This window comes from Cololabis saira, chromosome 4, assembly GCF_033807715.1.
Source record: "Cololabis saira isolate AMF1-May2022 chromosome 4, fColSai1.1, whole genome shotgun sequence".
Taxonomy (NCBI): domain Eukaryota; kingdom Metazoa; phylum Chordata; class Actinopteri; order Beloniformes; family Belonidae; genus Cololabis; species Cololabis saira.
The window spans coordinates 47,232,755-47,253,624 of NC_084590.1; the positions used below are offsets into that span (position 1 = coordinate 47,232,755).

The 20,870-nt window shown below is 45.7% G+C and overlaps 1 protein-coding gene across 1 annotated transcript; it reads left to right on the top strand.

Moving 5' to 3' along the window:
- Positions 1-1,903: 1,903 nt before the first annotated feature.
- Positions 1,904-20,264, top strand: LOC133442585 (zinc finger protein 431-like). Its single transcript, XM_061720592.1, has 2 exons — positions 1,904-2,419; positions 18,552-20,264. Exons 1-2 carry the CDS (start codon positions 1,904-1,906, stop codon positions 20,094-20,096), a joined length of 2,061 nt encoding a protein of 686 aa, XP_061576576.1. The 3' UTR covers positions 20,097-20,264.
- The last annotated feature ends 606 nt before the right edge of the window (positions 20,265-20,870 follow it).

A 20,870-nucleotide genomic window follows, 5' to 3' on the forward strand; every position in this document is an offset into this window, starting at 1 on the left:
CCGTATCCAGGCCTGACATGATGCCTGATGCCAATCGGTTTTACAGTAAGAATGGAGAGTATGGGGGGAGGTTGAGTGCCATGAAGAGTGGGTGATCGGTAAACCAGTTGCGGACCAAAGCAGCCCTATGGAAACTAACATTGTCCCATATGATGACATATCGGGTCTGCTCTGGCCCTTCTTCTTCCCCCTCCTCGTCCTCCTCTTGCTCCTCCTTGTCCTCTTCCTCTAACTTCCTCTAAACCTCTCGCTTCTTCACCTCCACGTCCTCTTCCTCCAACTCCTTCACCTCCACGTCCTCTCCCTCTCGCTTCTTCACCTCCACGTCCTCTTCCTCCAACTCCTTCACCTCCACGTCCTCTTCCTCGGCCTCCTCTTATTCTTACTCTTCTTGCTCCTTCCATTGTACTCCACACAGACAGCTTACCTGTGGCTTATTTATAGTGCTTAGGCTGATTGCAAAGTGAACTAATTCTCTAAAATTGTTTTCACATGTGAAGGTGTGCCAGACAGTTGGCAAAATAGTGTAAATAATAGCCATACATGTGTATAATTTTGCTAGGAGTGTTTTGGAAATTTGGCAATTGAGTGTAAGCAGCGAATTGTGCCTACCGTTTTGCAAAGTGTGTGTTACAAAATTACAAACTGAGTGCAAAGCAGTATTTGTGCTTTTAGTTTGGCTAACTCAGTGAGTGGTTTTGCTATATGTATTAATAGTTTTAGAAATTGTGCTACAAGAACATGATTAGCGCCTAAGCTTTCAGAAAAAACTGTAATAACTAGATTAAGCTGAAGATGAGAAATGATCAGCTCTTGCAAATATCTCGGAGCTAGTTTATTTAGGATATTCATACACAAATAATAACATTTTGAATTTGATTCAAAATGGGGTTTTACGGGGAGTCTATGGAGCGATGCTAACTCAGGAAAGATGTGGTCTCTTGCTGATTCCTGTCAGCATTCGTGCTGCTGTATTTTGGTTCAACTGGAGGATATTCAGAAAATTACTGACATCCTGCTAATGGGTTTGTTGGTGATGGGAAGGTTTATTTATTGTGTTTATTTGTAAATATATGGTGAAAATAGATTTTTTGGGCTCTAGTGGCCCTTTATTGAGATGCAGACTGGAAAGGGGTAGAGAGAGAGAACGGGGAAGACACGCAGCAAAGGTGCGCGGGCTGGATTCGGACCCACGACCGCTGCAGGAGGAGGACTGTAGCCTCAGTATATGAGCCGCCGCTTAAACCACTGCGCCACCGAGCGGTGAAAATAGATTTTGACAAACCTTAAGTCCTTGTTCTGTGATCATTTTTCTGTTTGTTCACAACAGCTACACGTATCACATACAATAACTTTCTCAGAATGAAGAAAGAAGCCTTATTTGTTTGAAATATTTCCCCTATGAGGTAGAGTGTTACACAAGGTACTCCGGGCATCAGATGTGGAGCTTCCTCGACGTCTCCTTGGTGAGGTTTTCTAAGCTCGTCCCACTGGGAGGAGACCCAGGACCAATGGAGGGAATCTGTCTCTCAAATGTCCTGGAATGTCTTGGGTTGCCCTTAGATGAGCTTGACAAATGGTGCTTTTCCACTAGTGTCTACTCAGCGCTTCTACCCGCCACGCCCCCGTCTTGCGCTTTTCCACTACGGGCCGAGGCGGGTGGAGCCGTGCCAAGCAGATACCTTTTCTGTATCTTTTCTGCTGAGGTTCTAAGCGTCCAGAGCCGGCACTATTTCTGACGTCATCACAGTACTACATACTGGGATTGAAATGGTGTAATTTCCTCTGCACCTGGCGCATGCGCACGCAGCGACAGGCAGCGAGAGTTTTGTGGCGTCTTTGTCTCCTGTCTTTGCCTTGTCTCAGGTGTTTTTTTAACTGTTTTTAGTGCTGCTATTCCGAAATGGATATTTTATACATTGTCCTGTCGTGGATTTTATCATGCGTGCTGCTTGCCCGCGACACGAACCAGGCAGCCAACCGAGACAGAATCCAGTACAGCAGAGAGCTGTTGTTTCAGCTGAACCCAGCGAGCCTGCCGAGCGGAGCAGATGTAGCAAAGCTATCGGACTTCATACAAAGAGACTTTAACGAAACCTGTCACTCGACAAGGGAAAGGAAAAGGAGAAAACGAGGAAAACGCGGAGGGGTCCGACTTCGTTTAAGGAAGCAGCGCCTGACCCGGATCCCCTTGCCTTCCATGATTCTGGGGAATGTGCAGTCGCTCAGAAACAAGGTGGACGAGCTCCAGGGGAACGTCCGGTTCCAGAAGGACTACGGGGAATGCTGTGTCCTGGCCTTAACGGAGACCTGGCTGACCGACCGTGACCAGAACCATGACCTGCTCATTGACGGCTTTGGGCCTCCCGTCCGGCTGGACCGGCAGGCCGAAGCAACGGGAAAAACTCTCGGCGGTGGGGTATGTTTGTATCTCAACAGACGATACTGTAACTCTGTGACTGTGAGAGAAAGTATCTGCACCTCGGACATTGAACTTCTGTCTGTGTCACTACGTCCCTATTATCTGCCACGTGAGTTCCCCCAAATCTTCTTAACAGTTGTGTACATTCACCCGAAGGCAAATGCCGCCACTGCTTCTGGTGTGATCTTTGATGTGGTGCAAAAACTGCAGTCGATTTCTCCTGATGCGCCAAACTTTATTCTGGGAGATTTTAATCATGTCTCCTTGAAAAAGACATTGAGAAACTTTTACCAGTATGTCTCCTGTCCAACCAGGCGGGGTAAGACACTGGACCTTTGCTATGGTTCAGTGAAAGATGCCTATAAATCAGTTCCACTTCCCCCATTGGGCTCCGCAGACCATAACTGCGTGCATCTATTGCCCACATACCAAACTGTCTTGAAGAGGGAGAAGGTACAAACCAAGGAAATAAAAGACTGGACCGAGGAATCTGTTATGTGCCTTCAGGAGTGTTATGATTGCACAGACTGGAACGTGTTTAAAGAATCCTGTGGTGATGACTTGGATGAATTGACTGATGTAATTTGTTCATATGTGACTTTTTGTAGAGACATGATCATTCCCTGTAAACAAGTCAAAATCTACCCAAATAACAAACCATGGGTAAATAAGTCCGTAAAAGACTGTATACAGAAGAAGAAAAATGCTTTTAAGCAAGGAGTCGCCTCTGACTTACATATGGCCACTAAGGAGTTGAAAACTGAAATTTTAAAAGCTAAACAGAGATACAAGTCCAAACTTGAAGATAAGATGGCCGCAAATAACCTTGGCTCAGCTTGGTCCTGCATGAAAACAATTGCGGGCATCCAGAGTCAAGGGAATAACAGCCATGTTTCCTTAGAGGGTTTTAAGTCTGATTGTGAGCTTGCCAATGCTCTTAATTGCTTTTACACTCGTTTTGATAACACAGATTTTAGTTTGAAGGTTCAGGAACTTCAAAACAAACTTAGGAACAACCAGCATTTTAACATCACATGTAGAGATGTTGAAAAGGTTTTTTACAAAACAAAAGTCAACAAAAGTCAAGGCCCAGATAATATATGTGGACGCTTGATTAAATCTTGTACAAAAGAGCTGAGTCCCATATTCCACTACATTTTTAATAAATCCCTGCAGACACAATATGTCCCAAAGGTCTGGAAGGATGCTATAGTGGTCCCAGTACCTAAATCTAGTGGCCCCAAAATTTTTAATGATTTTAGACCAGTTGCTTTGACCTCAATTTTAATGAAAAACTTTGAGAAACTGGTAAGGTCAGAGATCTTAAAAATTACTAAAAATGCTCTTGACCCCATGCAGTTCGCCTACAGGCAACACAGGGGAGTAGAGGATGCCACAACCACCTTGCTCCACCTGCTCTTTAAGCATCTGGAGGGAAGGGGATCTCATGCTCGAATTCTTTTTATTGACTTTTCATCTGCTTTTAATACCATCCAACCACACATTTTAGCCAAGCGCCTTTTAGAACAATTCAATTTTAATTCTAATCTTGTGGGCTGGATTTTGGATTTTTTAACTAACAGGACACAGAGAGTAAGGGTGAACGGGGTTCTGTCTGGTCAGCTTCATAGCTCCACAGGCTCCCCACAAGGATGCGTCCTCTCTCCACTTCTGTTCATTCTTTACACAAACATGTGCCAGAGCAAATATCAAAACAGGACTATTATTAAGTATGCAGATGATTCCGTTATTGTTAGTCTGCTCCAAAGGAATGAAAGAGGCCATGGCCCTATAGTTGATGACTTTGTGCAGTGGTGTGAAGAGTCACATCTTCAAATTAACATATCGAAAACAAAGGAAATGTTAATTGATTTTAGCAAACAAATCCACACATATGATGCCACAACCATAAGAGGTCAGTTAGTGGAATGTGTGGAATCCTACAAATATCTTGGGACTATTATTGATTTTAAACTGAACTTTCAAGAAAACTGTGAAACTGTGTGTAAAAAAGGACAACAGCGTCTGCACTGTCTGAGAAAACTGTCTTACTGGAATGTTGACAGAACCATGATGATTCTTTTTTATCGTGCCTTTATTGAGTCTATTTTATCTTTTTCTTTGGTGTCATGGTTTGGAAGCCTTTCTATTAAAAACAAGAAGGCATTGAATCAAATTGTGAAATGGTCAAGTAAGCTGATAGGTGAGCCACAGCTGAACCCTTCTTCCCTGTACACCAGGCAGTTACAGCGGATAGCCACGACCATTTTAAATGATAGTTTACACCCTTTGCACAGTGAATTTCAGTTTCTCCCCTCTGGACGGAGGTTGTCAGTCCCATTTTGTAAAACTAAACGTTATAAAAACAGCTTTGTTCCAGCTGCAGTAACACTGATGAACAAGCTGTAGTTTGCACAAAAGTTGCACAAGTCACTTTTCGGAGCACGAGGTATTTTACAATGTTTTTATATTGCTCTTATCCATTCCTAACTTGGAGGAAATTTTGCTCTTGGTGTTTTAATTCTTTTTTAGCCTCATGTCTTTTATCTCTTATATTTATTTCATGAACTGCAGCACTTTTTGTCGAGCCGAAGCTGTCTCTTGTTTTATGTGTATGTGTTTTTCTTAAATGTCTTGTTCCTGAACTGATTGTATGTTTTCTGTTGCTTGTTTTAACTCTCGACTGCAAAACCAGTTTACCCTTGGGTATCAATAAAGTAACCTGAACCTGACCTTTAACTGGTGTGATATTGGCCCTGAGCAGCCATTTATAATGTAACAGTTTGCACTTATTATTTATGGTTTGGGTTTGGGCAAGAAGACATGTCTTCTCCCAGTCCTCTACAGAGATGTTTACCTGAAGATCATTCTTCCAAGCAGATAGATATGCATGAGATTTTTCTTTGGAACCTGACAGTAATATTTTGTAGAACATGGACAACTGGCCTCTATCATGTAAATGTTTTACTGTGAGCTGCTCGATTTTGGACAGTGAGGGTACCAAAGTGGTTTTAATTTGGGAATAAAGGAAGCTTCTGATTTGTAGATACTTAAATAAGTGTTTTCTTGGAAGGTCATATTTATCTATTAACTGCTGAAATGACATTAGAGTACCTTCACTATACAGGTCTGCAATTTTGCTTAGCCCTTTGTCCATCCATTGCTTGAATCCTGCATCACGCCTCCCTGGTTTGAAACTATCATTTCCCCAAATAGGTGTGAAACATGACAGTTTGGTAGTTTCATTTAAGAAGATATGGGCCTTGTGGCAGATTGATATAGTGTTTTTAAGAAACGGATTATGTGTATGTTTTATAAGCTTTTTTTATTTGCGAAGAGTAAAGATATAAGTACAGTGGGAGTTCCCATGTGTTATTTTCTATGTCTATCCTATTGTTTGTTGGTGGGAAGTGTCATTATCAGTAGAGCGATCCTGTAATGGGTCTGGCACACAGTTAAAATCACCGCCAATTATATATTGTCTAGAGTATGATGATAAGGAAAGAAAGAGGTTCTGATAGAAAACAGGACCATCACTATTAGGACCATGTATGCATATTAAATTAATCTGGAAGACACTATGGTACCACTAAGTATAATTTACCTCCCTGATGGGTCTATGTATTTTTGAACAAGCTGAAAAGGGACCGTTTTATGAATCAATATCATGACCCCCCGAGCTTGAGAAGTAAAGCAGGCTGAATAAACTTGCCCTGGCCATCTTTTTTTAACCCTGCTGATGTCACTTTGTGTCAGATGAGTTTCTTGTAGGAAGATTATATTCGATTTCATTTGCTTTATTCTACCAAGTACCTGCTTAAGTTTAACCAATTTGTTTAGTCCTCCTGTATTCCAGCAAGAGATTTTTAACTCTGAACTATTCATCTAACAATAATAGTATCACTTGTTTGCTTGGCTGTGTATTAGGATAGCATGACTGGAAAAGATAAAAATCAGAAATAAAAACAAAGCCCTGAGAACTTGACCCCTCCCATGAACCCCTCTTGCATTTCCCCAATCGAAGCGCAAGTGAAAAAACCCCTGAGTAATTAACTTTGGTTATGCAAAACACTTGATCCACACGATGTGGAGCAACGTAATGTAAACATTGACCCATTCTAATAGGCTCGCTAACTTATTGGAGATAGGCAGACCTTAAGCTCAACTAACAGTAAAGCGAAAGAGGGAAGGAAAAAATAAATAAATTCAATTGAATCAGTCCCCTGTCATACATAATATGTTTCTGTTACAATAATAACAGACAGAGAGAGGGCCACAGAGACTAAAATATCTCTGAAGTCCGGGTAGGTGAGGTGCCCGTATTTAAAACTTAAAGTCATTGTAGCAGGGTGGATGCTACGGGGGCCCGCCCGAAGGATGGAGAGACACGGAGTTTCGTGCAGACCCTCTTTATTTACCCAGTTCACCAACACCACACACAGTGCCGAAGCACACACAGCTCCTCAGCAGCAGCTCCATCGGCCCCTTTGCTGCTGTCCAGCTCTGCCTTATGAAGGCTGGCAGAGTGGAGAGGCTGATTGGGCCCACCTGTGCCCTAATCAGCCTGAATGGCTGCAGCTCCTCCACCCTGCCACACACCCCCAACGCCAAACTCGTGCCGGGGTCTGTCCGGCCGAGCCTACTCTCCCCCCGCCCCTCTCGGCGCGGGAGAGGAAGCCCGGAACCCTCCGGGCCTTCCTGGTCGGGGGGTCGTCCCCGGCGTCGGCCTGACCAGCGGAATGGTCGCGGGGGTCGCCCCCGGCGTCGGCCCGCCCGCCGTGGAAGACGCTCTCGGGGCCGGGCCCATGGTGGCCTCGGGCCAGACTGCATCCGCGGCCGTGGTGCGTCCAGGACCACCCCCTCCTCCATGACGCGGCCCTCCGCGGGCTGCTGGTCCGCCTCCAGGACCGCCTCTTCCCCCACACTCTGCTCTGGCCGCAGGTCCGGCCCCGTCTCCGCGGGACCCGCCGTCGCTGGCGGCTGCGCCTCCGCAGCCGCCTCCCCAGCCAACTCCCCCTCTGTCTCCGTCGCCGACTCCGTCCCAGGAGCAGTCGCCTGGCGGCCCACAGCGACTGCCTCACGGCCGGTCGGCTGCAGCGCCGCCAGCGCTGCCGCGGCGAACCTCAGACGGGGTGCAGGGATGGGGCGCTCCGCGGGTCCCCCCGCCTCGGGAGCCGTTGCTTGGCGGCCCGCAGCTTCTGCCTCCCGGCCTCTCAGCTGCGGCGCCGCCAGCTCCTCCCGCGTTGCTGCGGCGGCCCTCAGACGGGGTGCAGGGGTGGGTCGCCCCGCGGCCACCAGGGCTTCTATGGCGGCCAGCTGCCGCTCGCCCTGGTCCCGGAAGGCGGCCGCCATGCCCGCCATGGCCCGGGCGAGCGCGTCCAGGGCCCGCTCCGTGCCTCTCTCGTCCATTCTTCGGGCCCCACGTTGGGCGCCAGATGTAGCAGGGTGGATGCTACGGGGGCCCGCCCGAAGGATGGAGAGACACGGAGTTTCGTGCAGACCCTCTTTATTTACCCAGTTCACCAACACCACACACAGTGCCGAAGCACACACAGCTCCTCAGCAGCAGCTCCATCGGCCCCTTTGCTGCTGTCCAGCTCTGCCTTATGAAGGCTGGCAGAGTGGAGAGGCTGATTGGGCCCACCTGTGCCCTAATCAGCCTGAATGGCTGCAGCTCCTCCACCCTGCCACAGTCATTAAGATGCATAAATTGTCCACCACAGGAGTTCACAACTAAAGGCGCCCATATTGTAGATGGGGAGAGAAGACCAAAAAAAAAAAAGCTGGCAGATAGTTTCAAACGAAGGTCCTCAGTCTGTCACTGCAGTGATTTCACAGACATACCTTTAATGTTGGAGTCGGAATAAGGTGGGAAGAGGAAAGACACAGGAGATGCTTGGCTCAGCTCTCATGTCCCGGGGCTCTCGGGTCGCGGGGATCCCTGTGGAGCAGCCTGCAGCCCCCGGAGATGTTCCTCTGCTTCTGCAACGGATTTGAAGATCCGGCGCTGCCCGTCATGTAGGGCTGGGCGATATCTCGAGGATAGCCGATGTATCTCGGCTTCTACTCTGTGCGATGTACAAAATGACTCTATCGTACATATTCGAATATAAATTTTCACGCATTTTGCTTTTAGCCGCAGGCATTAAATTACAGGCTTTTCTCTCTCTCTCGTCTCTTCTCTCCTTCTCTGAGACATAAAACAAGCGCACCCTGTTACACATGTCAGTCACGTGTTGTCGTGTGTGCATTATCATTGGCCCCCGACCAGCTGCAGGTGTCGGCGCTGCTGTCCGGTCCGCCGCTCACTTCCACCGCTTTAACTTTCTCAAACTCGGCCTGTTTGCGCCGTGAGCTCAACCGCGCGGTTGCTACGCGCGGCGGACTCTTTTCAAAGCTAACCGGCTTATTAAAGACGGGAGGGGATGTTTTCTCCTCGCACGACGCGAACGGCTCTGAGGAGCCGCTCAGTGCGACACGCGCAGCCAAGCCTTTAGGCTGATTTATGGTCCCGCGTTACACCAACGCAGAGCCCACGGCGTAAGTGCGCATCGCCGCGTACCTTACACCGTACCCTACGCCGTACCCTACGCCGTAGGTTCTGCGTCGATTTAACGCGGAACCATAATTCAGGCTTTTCTCTTCCATAGCTGAGAAACGTCACCTAGTGTTGCTTAAATGTGGCCACATGAAATCAATCACTATCATTGAAACAAAGTCAAACAAGACTATATGACGTCATATTTCTAACAATAAGTGAAAGTGATGCAAAGTAAAGGAGGAGAGGATGAAACATTGCAGTCCCTACACCTACAATTAGTCTTAATATAAAGGTGCTCTAAAAGCCCTCCTGCTCAGAGCAGCTCATCCTGGTAAAACCAGGTAAACCCAGGTGAAACCTGGTCATCCTGGTAAAACCAGGACCAGAAGATGTTCTTAGCAGATGTTCTTCAGACGGGGAGTCAGAGATGCAACGTGCACTTTCTATTTTGAAATTACACTTTTTATGTTTGTGCCACTCACTGCTTAGTAACTGTTTAATAAATACAGTTTTGGTAAATTTGACTTATTCCCCGTTTTTGCAGGAAAGTTTAAAATGAGCATATATTAATGCAGTATGAACAAGAATGTTTTAATGTAGACATATAGAATCATCATACTGGTGTGAATGTAGGCATCAAAATGTTAATTCAAGGCTAAGGCAAAATATCGAGATATATATCGTGTATCGTGACATGGCCTAAAAATATCGAGATATTAATAAAAGGCCATATCGCCCAGCCCTACCGTCATGTGTGATCACCAGGTGAACCGGGTACAGCAACCCGTAGCGGATGTTCATGGATCGGAGTCGGACGTTAACCTCATCAAACTGCGCTGTTGCTGGCGGGTTTCAGCCGAAAGATCTGGGAAGAAACTGAACCTGCTAGTTTTCATACTGGACCTCTTTCTGTATCCTTGCTGCTCGCAGTGTCTTCTCCCGGTCCTTATAATTCAGAATCTTCATGATGATCGGTCTCGGAGCTGAGGACCGGTTGGAGTGAGCTTGGCCAACCTGGTGTGCTCGCCCAATGATGGGGGCGGAGGTGAAAGTGTCACCCAGCACCATAGGCAGCCAGTTCTCCAAAAAGCTGCACATGTCTGAACCCTCGGTTTTTTCGGGGAGACCGACTAGTCTCAAGTTGGAGCGTCTTCCTCGGTCTTCTTGGTCCTGTACTTTATTTCTCAGCAGCTCTGTTGTTCCCTCAAGTTGTTTAGCTTTTTGTTGAAGAGCAATTACCTCTTCTTCCATCTGTGAGACCCTCTCCTCCGCCTCCCCAATCCTCCTGGACTGTGAAAGTAACCCCTTTCATTCCGTTAACTGCTTCCAGCATGTCAACAGACTGTCTGGAGAATTCTTCCCTCAGTGTACGAATCGCGCCCAGTATGTCGCTGTTTGAGGGGGTTCCAGCATTAGCTTCGCCCTGACTCGCGTTAGCATCACTGCTAACACCGACTGCAGTGATGCCGGTCAAGATACTTTGTGGCGCCGTTTTTAATGTTTGTTGTCCAGGTTTAGAGTTTTTTGGCGGCATCCTTCCACTCCTTGCTTCAATAGGTCTTCGAAAGTTAGTTTGTTGAGATACCGGTCGCTTGTTCAGAGTTTTTCCAGAAAGTTAGCTGCGAGCCACGTTGCTGCGACTGGTCAGCAGCGCACCATAACCGGAAGTCCACAGGCACTTTGTTTTACTCTCAGCCGCTTGCGGCTCCAGCTGATTTCTCATCTGCGCCGACACGAACAAAGGGGTTGCACAATCGAATACGTCACAGCAGCTTCACCCCAACCCACCCACTTCTCCCCAGGCTGTGGAAAAACAAACGAGGACCAAGCGGGTAGAGGCGTGACAATGCGTGACGATGCGTGACGAGCCGAGTCAGGCTGAGTAGGTACTAGTGGAAAAGCGCCAAAAGTGGCTAGGAAGTCAAAAGTCTTGGCTTTCCTGCTTACGCTACTGCCCATGCGAACCAACCACGGATAAGCAGAGGAATATGGGTAGATGTTATATTTTGAATGTATTATCATGTTTAAAATGTGGTTTATAAGTATAGTGTAAAAATAACCGTGCTTCACGCTGTAAAGTCCAAGGCTGACACCAGTATTTATGTGAACCTGTCATTTCCAAAAGCTCTGCACATGGTCAGAGGCAGGAGTAGACTTTGTTAACACCAATGAAAAGTTTAGAACTATGGACATTTCAGCAACACAAAGTGAGGAAATTTTACTCTGCTGATTTTACCCATGAATCTATTCTGCTCATGTTTCATGAATGAGACCTACTGAGTTCATAAACGTTCATGGTCACTTTGATTTTTTTTTTGTCTTTGTTTTGTTTTTTCGTGGAAATTCTGGTTATCAAGAACAGTGAGACATCCAGGTTAAGCAAAACACATTTATTTCTAATGCATGCAAAAGGAAAGGGTCTCAGGGTGTACGGAGAATAAAGGTAGGCTCTTTGTGCATCTATGTTATATAGAGTTAGATTACACATGGTTTACTAGATTACACTAGGCTGGAGGTCAATGATCGACTTTGTTGTCGTTTCATCTGACCTTCGGCCGCATGTCTTGGACACTCGGGTGAAGAGAGGGGCTGAGCTGTCAACTGATCACCACCTGGTGGTGAGTTGGATGCGCTGGCGGAGGAGGAGGTTGGACAGACCGGGCAGACCCAAACGGATTGTGAGGGTCTGTTGGGAACGTCTGGCTGAGCCCTCTGTCAGGGACGTCTTCAACTCCCAGCTCCGAGAGAATTTCTCTCAGATCCCGGGGGAGGCGGAGGACGTCGAGTCCGAGCGGACCATGTTCTCTGCCTCCATTGTCGATGCGGCGGCTCGAAGTTGTGGTCGCAAGGTCTCCGGTGTCGTGGCGGTAATCCTAGAACCCGGTGGTGGACACCGGAAGTACAGGATGCCGTCAGACTGAAGAAGGAGTCCTACCGGGCTATGTTAGCCTGTGGGACTCCTGACGCAGTAGATGGGTATTAGCAGGCCAAGCGAGCCGCGGCTCGGGCGGTCCTGGAGGCAAAAACCCGGGTCTGGGAGGAGTTCGGGGAGGCCATGGAGGAAGACTTTCGGTCGGCCTCGAGGTAATTCTGGCGGACCGTTCGGCGCCTCAGAAAGGGGAAGCAGTACTCTGCCGGCCCCGTTTATGGTGTGGGTGGGGAGCTGTTGACTTCGACTGGGGACATTGTCGGGCGGTGGAAGGAATACTTCGAGGATCTCCTCGACCCGACTGACATGCTTTCCACTGAGGAAGCAGAGAGTGGGGACTCTGGGGCGTGCTCATCCATCACCCAAGCCGAGGTCACTGAGGTAGTTTGTAAGCTCCTCAGTGGCAGGGCACCGGGGGTGGATGAGATTCGCCCTGAGTACCTCAAGTCTCTGGGGGATCACACTTCTCAGCCTTCCCGGTAAAGTCTACGCCAAGGTACTGGAAAGGAGAATACGGCCGATAGTTGAACCTCGGATTCAGGAGGAACAATTCGGTGTTCGTCCCGGTCGTGGAACACTGGACCAGCTCTACACCCTCCGCAGGGTGCTCGAGGGTTCATGAGAATTTGCCCAACCAGTCTACATGTGCTTTGTGGATCTGGAGAAGGCATTTGACCGTGTCCCTCGTGCCATTCTGTGGGGGGTGCTCGGTGAGTATGGAGTCTGGGGCCCTCTATTAAGGGCTGTCCGGTCTCTGTATGATCGGAGCAGGAGTCTGGTTCGCATTGCCGGCAGTAGATCAGACTTGTTCCCGGTTCATGTTGGACTCCGGCAGGGCTGCCCTTTGTCACCGGTCCTGTTCATAATTTTTATGGACAGGATTTCTAGGCGCAGCCAGGGGCCGGAGCGGATCCGGTTTGGGAACCAGAGGATTTCGTCTCTGCTTTTTGCGGATGACGTTGTCCTGTTGGCTTCATCGGACCGGGACCTTCAGCATGTGCTGCGGCGGTTTGAGGCCGAGTGCGACGCGGCAGGGATGAGAATCAGCACCTCCAAAACCGAGGCCATGGTTCTCCACCGGGAAAGGGTGGCGTGCCTTCGCCGGGTGGGTGGAGAAGTCCTGCCTCAGGTTGAGGAGTTCAAGTATCTCGGGGTCTTGTTCACGAGTGAGGGAACGATGGAGCGGGATATTGACAGACAGATTGGTGCAGCGTCCGCAGTTATGCGGTTGATGTACTGGACCGTCGTGGTGAAGAAGGAGCTGAGTCGAAAGGCGAAGCTCTCGATTTACCAGTCAATCTAGGCACCTACCCTCACCTATGGTCATGAACCTTGGGTAGTGACTGAAAGGACGAAATCGCGGATACAAGCGGCCGAGATGAGTTTCCTCCGCAGGGTGGCTGGACGCTCCCTTAGAGATGAGTTTCCTCCGCAGGGTGGCTGGACGCTACCTTAGAGATAGGGTGAGGAGTTCAGAGTCGAGCCGCTACTCCTTCACATTGAGTTGAGTCAGCTGAAGTGGCTTGGGCATCTGTATCGGATGCCTCCTGGACGCCTCCCTAAGGAGCTGTTCCAGGCATGTCCCTCCTCCCTAGGGAGGTGTTCCAGGCATGTTCCACCGGGAGGAGACCCCGGGGAAGACCCAGGACACGCTGGAGAGACTATGTCTCTCGACTGGCTTGGGAACGCCTCGGAACTCCCCTGGAAGGAGCTGGAGGAAGTGTCTGGGGTGAGGGAAGTCTGGGCATCTCTGCTGGGGCTGCTGCCCCCGCAACCCGGGAACGGATAAGCAGCGAACGATGGATGGATGGATGGATGGATGGATGGATGGATGGATGGATGGATGGATGGATGGATGGATGGAAGGAGATTACACATGTCCGTCTGAGACAGAATGTCCTTGGGGTGTCGCGTAACCCTGCATTTTATCACTATCTTTGTTTTCAGATTATGAGCATCCTATGCCTCAGCAGGAGGCAGGGCCATACTATACCCAGTAAATCTACCAAATAAGTTTCTCTTCTCTGCTCACGGAACAGCTGCTTCTGTCCTGTGTGATCAACATGACTAATCTGAAGTGGTTACATAGGTATCATTGGTAAATTTCCATCATACTTTACAGATAATAATGATTAGATTAATCCTCAATATAGCATTAGACATTCATTTCACTATTTAAAAGGCCACCTCCTACTATTAATGTACCAAGTAAAAAAAAAAAGCCATTACCATTCATAATTCTTCCTAAATTGGTAAATATCCCACTTTTAATGTTGGAATCTATGTTGTCACCTATCCTTTTTACACTGAACTAACACAGGGTGGTGGGTCGGGGGAGGGATTCATTAATGACAAGACAGTGATGTCTACAAGGTTCTCATCCACAAAGTCATAAATCAGCATATTGCAGAGCTGTCAATTGCAACTGCCTACTAAAATGACAGACGTTTGTATAACATGACACTCGTGTCACAACTTAAGAAACACATAAAGAAGTTATTTGTGTTCAACAAACACAACAGCAGGAGTGGCAAAGGAGCCTGCTGGTTATATTTGTGCAACAGGATTTGGGGCTATGTAAATCCTGTTATTCAGCATTGATCTGCCACCTCCTCTATCTCCTGCATCAGTCAACTCTTCTGATGGTGGTGAAGCCAGCAAGACCAACCAAACAGACAGTGGGCTGTCACGTTAGGTAGGACCCCTCGATAATTCCTCCCGAGTCCTTTTCCCTCCCCATAACTCCTCCTCAGGGACCAGGGAGGAAATAACATGCCTTGCATTTACATTGCCCAACGCCTGTTAAGCCTTTAATTCTCTTTAATTCTTTTTACATGTTAAACAGGAAGAGTTCACTTGCATATCTTGCATTTAGTGTGTCCGTGTTCTTTTTTGATTCATTAAATCGTTTGTACAAATCACATAATAATCCAGTAAAATTGCGCACACAGAAATCTTCATTATTGACACAGCGGGTTATTTATCGATCTGGTACGTGTTCACAGCACGTCCTACGTTGACATAAGTTGACACATACAGTACATCATCACGTTGTCAGCGTGTCACCAGGTTGTATTTTTTCACAGTATTTTTTTAACGCCACTCCCCGCAAAAAAGGGAGGTGACGTCATTGAATGAATGAATGAACGAATGAATGAATTAATCTTTATTTCGGCTTGTACACACTTTTTTACAAAACAAGATGAAAAGGTAAAATAAACATTTCTTTTGCCGAAAAGGTGCAGGCTGAAGCCGTGGCTTACAGTGCCGACCCTTTTTATCTTATGATCAGCTTAAATATGAGACATTAGCATTACTCCGTGGAAACAAACAATATACAGTGGGGAGAACAAGTATTTGATACACTGCCGATTTTGCAGGTTTGCCCACTTGCAAAGCATGTAGAAGTCTGTAATTTTTATCATAGGTACTCTTCAACTGTGAGTGACAGAATCTAAAAAAAAAAATCCAGAAAAATCACATTGTATGATTTTTAAGTAATTAATTTGCATTGTATTGCATGACATACATATTTGATTACCTGTCAACCAGTAAGACTTCCGGCTCTCATAGACCTGTTAGTTCTTCTTTAAGAAGCCCTCCTGTTCTCCACTCATTACCTGTATTAACTGCACCTGTTTGAACTCGTTACCTGTATAAAAGACACCTGTCCACACACTCAATCAAACAAACTCCAACCTCTCCACAATGGCCAAGACCAGAGAGCTGTGTAAGGTCATCAGGGATAAAATTGTAGTCCTGCACAAGGCTGGGATGGACTACAGGACGATAGGCAAGCAGCTTGGTGAGAAGGCAACAACTGTTGGCACAATTATTAGAAAATGGAAGAAGTTCAAGATACGGTCAATCTCCCTCGGTCTGGGGCTCCATGCAAAATCTCACCTCGTGGGGCATCAATGATCACGAGGAAGGTGAGGGATCAGGCCAGAACTACACGGCAGGACCTGGTCAATGACCTGAAGAGAGCTGGGACCACAGTCTCAAAGAAAACCATTAGTAACACACTACGCCATCATGGATTAAAATCCTGCAGCGCACGCAAGGTCCCCCTGCTCAAGCCAGTGCATGTCAAGGCCCGTCTGAAGTTTGCCAATGACCATCTGGATGATCCAGAGGAGGAATGGGAGAAGGTCATGTGGTCTGATGAGATTAAAATAGAGCTTTTTGGTCTAAACTCCATTCGCCGTGTTTGGAGGAAGAAGAAGGATGAGTACAACCCCAAGAACACCATCCCAACCGTGAAGCATGGAGGTGGAAACATCATTCTTTGGGGATGCTCATGCTTTTGCTGCAAAGGGGACAGGACGACTGCACCGTATTGAGGGGAGGATGGATGGGGCCATGTATCGCAAGATCTTGGCCAACAACCTCCTTCCCTCAGTAAGAGCATTGAAGATGGGTCGTGGCTGGGTCTTCCAGCATGACAACGACCCGAAACACACAGCCAGGGCAACTAAGGAGTGGCTCCGTAAGAAGCATTTCAAGGTCCTGGAGTGGCCTAGCCAGTCTCCAAACCTGAACCCAATAGAAGATCTTTGGAGGGAGCTGAAAGTCTGTATTGCCCAGCGACAGCCCAGAAACCTGAAGGATCTGGAGAAGATCTGTATGGAGGAGTGGGCCAAAATCCCTGCTGCAGTGTGTGCAAACCTGGTCAAGAATTACAGGAAACGTCTGATCTCTGTAATTGCAAACAAAGGTTTCTGTACCAAATATTAAGTTCTGTTTTTCTGATGTATCAAATACTTATGTCATGCAATAAAATGCAAATTAATTACTTAAAAATCATACAATGTGATTTTCTGGATTTATTTTTAGATTCTGTCACTCACAGTTGAAGAGTACCTATGATAAAAATTACAGACTTCTACATGCTTTTCAAGTGGGAAAACCTGCAAAATCGGCAGTGTATCAAATACTTGTTCTCCCCACTGTATAAAGAAGACAAAAATAAGTAAGACAAAATATAAAATTGACATTTCACATTCTAGAATGTTTTTGATAATATACTTTAGAATTATAGTGTTTTATATTTATTTACTGTATTTTCTTTAAACATTTCCTTAAACTTGAAGATAGAGCTGCACATTTTTAGGTCGTTGTCACAACTATTCCAAATTTCTCTTAATTGATGTCCATCTCTTTTTAATATTTGTTCTTGCTGTCGTCATCTCAAACATTAGTTTCCCCTTCAGGTCATAGTTTCTTTTATTTGGAACAAATCCTGAATGCATTTTGGAAGCCGTTTCTGCTGGGCTGTAAAGGCAAATAGAACAGTTTTCTGCTTAGCTATATCATGGAATTTTAGAGTATTATATTTAATAACGAGGTTATTTGTTGGTTTATAATAGTCAGATCTATTAATTATCTTTAAAGCTCTTTTCTGTAACAGGAAAATAGGGTTTGTTTTATAGGTTTTACCCCATACCTCCACAAAATAAGTCATGTATGGAACTATGAGTGAGTTATACATCAAAAACTGTGCTCTTTGACAGAAAAAATAATTTGTTTTATTTAATTTAATTCCCCTTGGAAACTAGTAGAGTAGAGATTTTCAAGAAAGAATACTTGGCTACAACCCACACAAACACAGCATACGAGCAGTACATACTCACTATACAAGCCCACAAACAAACATATTATGGATCCACCAAAGTCTGTGTGCGTGAAACGGTTTACAGTGAGCAAATTCAGTGCCGAATGAAGACGCGATATCTAAACGTGTAAATGTAAAATGATATATCTCAAAAACTAAAGTATGAATTCATTCCGAATAAATTTCCTGTGGTTTGAAAGGCTTCTGTGTTACTTTTTTCCATTGAAAATTTTGAGGGATCTAGCTATGGGATTTCTGTATTTAGAAAATGATGTGTAAAATAAAAAAAAAACTATTTACGTTCTTTTGTCATTCCTCATGACTTCCTTCAGTGTTTTTTTTAAGCTTGGCAGTGACGGTCAAATGTTTGAAGAAATAGTTATAGACTTTACAAGTCTAGAAAACAAATATTACTTTAAAAAAAAAACAAAAAAAACTGGTCAACAATAAATCTATACGAGGACTCAGCTGTATAACTGCACTGTGAGATTTTACCCATCCTGCAAAAGCTACAGCAACACTACACCGTGCAGGAAGAGAACTCTGCCTTGATTGTATTTGTCACTGGCTCACTGGCTTTATTTTTGACTGCTCAGTTCATATTTCTTTTAAAAATGACAATTGTATTAATTAATTTATTATTTATTTATTTTTTCTTTTAGAAACATTTTGGAATCGTGGAATTGCTAGAGAATGATGCATGTTGTATTTGTTAATATATTGGTGATGCTAACCAACTTTTTGTTGTCTCTTTTTTCCCAAATGAGAATTGATAAAGGAATCGATAAAAACCGAATCGTTAAGCAGAATGAAAAATGGTTGAAAGATCTTATCAATACCCATCCCTATCAATGAACTATTTTGATGGTTTTCGTGTTAGTAGCTTTAACCATTTACACTTTTGATTTGACGTACTGAGATGTTTCATCTGAAGGTCTTTGGATGTCAATAACAGCACTTTAGACAGACAGCACTTTATAGAAACTGAAAAGCTTTTGAGAGTCAGCCAACAAGATGATTTAATTCTTCTTCTCTGTCCTTACAGAAACATAAAGGCAAAGAGAGACCCACAAGTTATCGTTGTGATCACTGCAAGAAAGTCCTCACCACTTCATCAGGTCTGAGAAAACATAAGATGATTCACACTGGAGATAAACCGTTCACTTGTGATCAGTGTGGAGCAGCTTTTACCAGACAAGATAATCTAAAGATTCACCAACGTATTCACACTGGAGATAAACCGTTCAGTTGTGATCAGTGTGGAGAAGCTTTTACCAGAGGAGATAATCTAAAGATTCACCAACGTATTCACACTGGAGATAAACCGTTCACTTGTGATCAGTGTGGAGCAGATTTTACCAGAGGAGAAAATCTAAAGATTCACCAACGTATTCACACTGGAGAAAAACCATTCACTTGTGATCAGTGTGGAGCAGCTTTTACCAGAGGAGAAAATCTAAAGATTCACCAACGTATTCACACTGGAGATAAACCATTCACTTGTGATCAGTGTGGAGCAGCTTTTACCAGATCAGGTTATCTAAATATTCACCAACGTATTCACACTGGAGATAAACCATTCACTTGTGATCAGTGTGGAGCAGCTTTTACCACATCAAGTCATCTAAAGATTCACCAACGTATTCACACTGGAGATAAACCGTTCAGATGTGATCAGTGTGGGGCAGCTTTTACCCAACAAGGCAATCTAATGACTCACCAACGTATTCACACTGGAGATAAACCGTTCAGATGTGATCAGTGTGGAGCAGCTTTTACCACATCAGGTAATCTAAGGACTCACCAACGTGTTCACACTGGAGATAAACCGTTCACTTGTGATCAGTGTGGAGCAGCTTTTACTGAGTCAGGAACGCTTATGATTCACCAACGTATTCACACTGGACATAAACCGTTCAGATGCGATCAGTGTGGGGCAGCTTTTACCACATCAGGTGGTCTAAAGATTCACCAACGTAATCACACTGGAGATAAACCGTTCAGATGCGATCAGTGTGGGGCAGCTTTTACCACATCAAGTGGTCTAAGAAATCACCAACGTATTCACACTGGAGATAAACCGTTCATATGTGATCAGTGTGGAGCAGCTTTTACTGAATCAGGTAGTCTAAAGATTCACCAACGTATTCACACTGGACATAAACCGTTCAGATGCGATCAGTGTGGGGCAGCTTTTACCACATCAGGTGGTCTAAAGATTCACCAACGTATTCACACTGGAGATAAACCGTTCAGATGTGATCAGTGTGGAGCAGCTTTTACCACATCAAGTGATTTAAGGACTCACCAACGTATTCACACTGGACATAAACCGTTCAGATGCGATCAGTGTGGGGCAGCTTTTACCACATCAGGTGGTCTAAAGATTCACCAACGTATTCACACTGGAGATAAACCGTTCCGATGTGATCAGTGTGGAGCAGCTTTTACTGCATCAGGTAATCTAATGACTCACCAACGTATTCACACTGGAGATAAACCGTTCAGATGTGTACAGTGTGGGGCAGCTTTTACCACATCAAGTAAGCTAAAGAGACACCAACGTACTCACACGAGTAATAAACTCTAAAGATGTGATCAATATGAAGTGTGGAATTGCAAAAAACACCTCAGCACAAAAAGCAAAATAATCAGACAACATCATACCAGAACTCGAAAGGCTATCATATGATGCCCCCTGGACACCTCCTGGGAAGGTGTTCCTGGCATGTCCCACCAGGAGAAGATCCAGGACACACCGGAGGGAATGTCTTTTGGCTGACCTTGGAACGTCACTGGATCCCTCCAGAAGAGCTGGAGGAAATGTGTGGGGTGAGGGAAGTCTGGACATCTCTGCTCAGACTGCTGCCCCCGCTAACCAGTCCCACATCAAGTGGATGAAGATGGGTGGATGGACAAAATCCATATATCTATCTAACTATAGCATTAACTATTCCACAAATACTGCATTAGTGCATCTCTAACATCTCTGCCTTCCTCCTCTCCCCCCCGAGCCACTGCCACCACTGGCTGAAGTGGTGCTGCTGCAGGTACATCCTAGGATGTTTCTTACGTCTTTCCATGACTTTCACACAGATTATACAGCGGACAGGAAGTCATCACCATTCATTTCACCAGTCGTACATCACAGAAGGCAACCTGCTGAATTTATCTTCTACAACCTGTCATGGTTTCCCAGTTGGGGATAGGTTTTTTCCATGATCACTCACTCTCCTCCCATCTGCACACCTGGTTACCATGATCATCAGTTCCCCTTTATATACCGGCCCATTTCCACATGTTAGATTGTCTAGCGTCATGCCTAGCTTTCCAGCATTCCTTATTCTGTCTGTTTCTGCCTGCC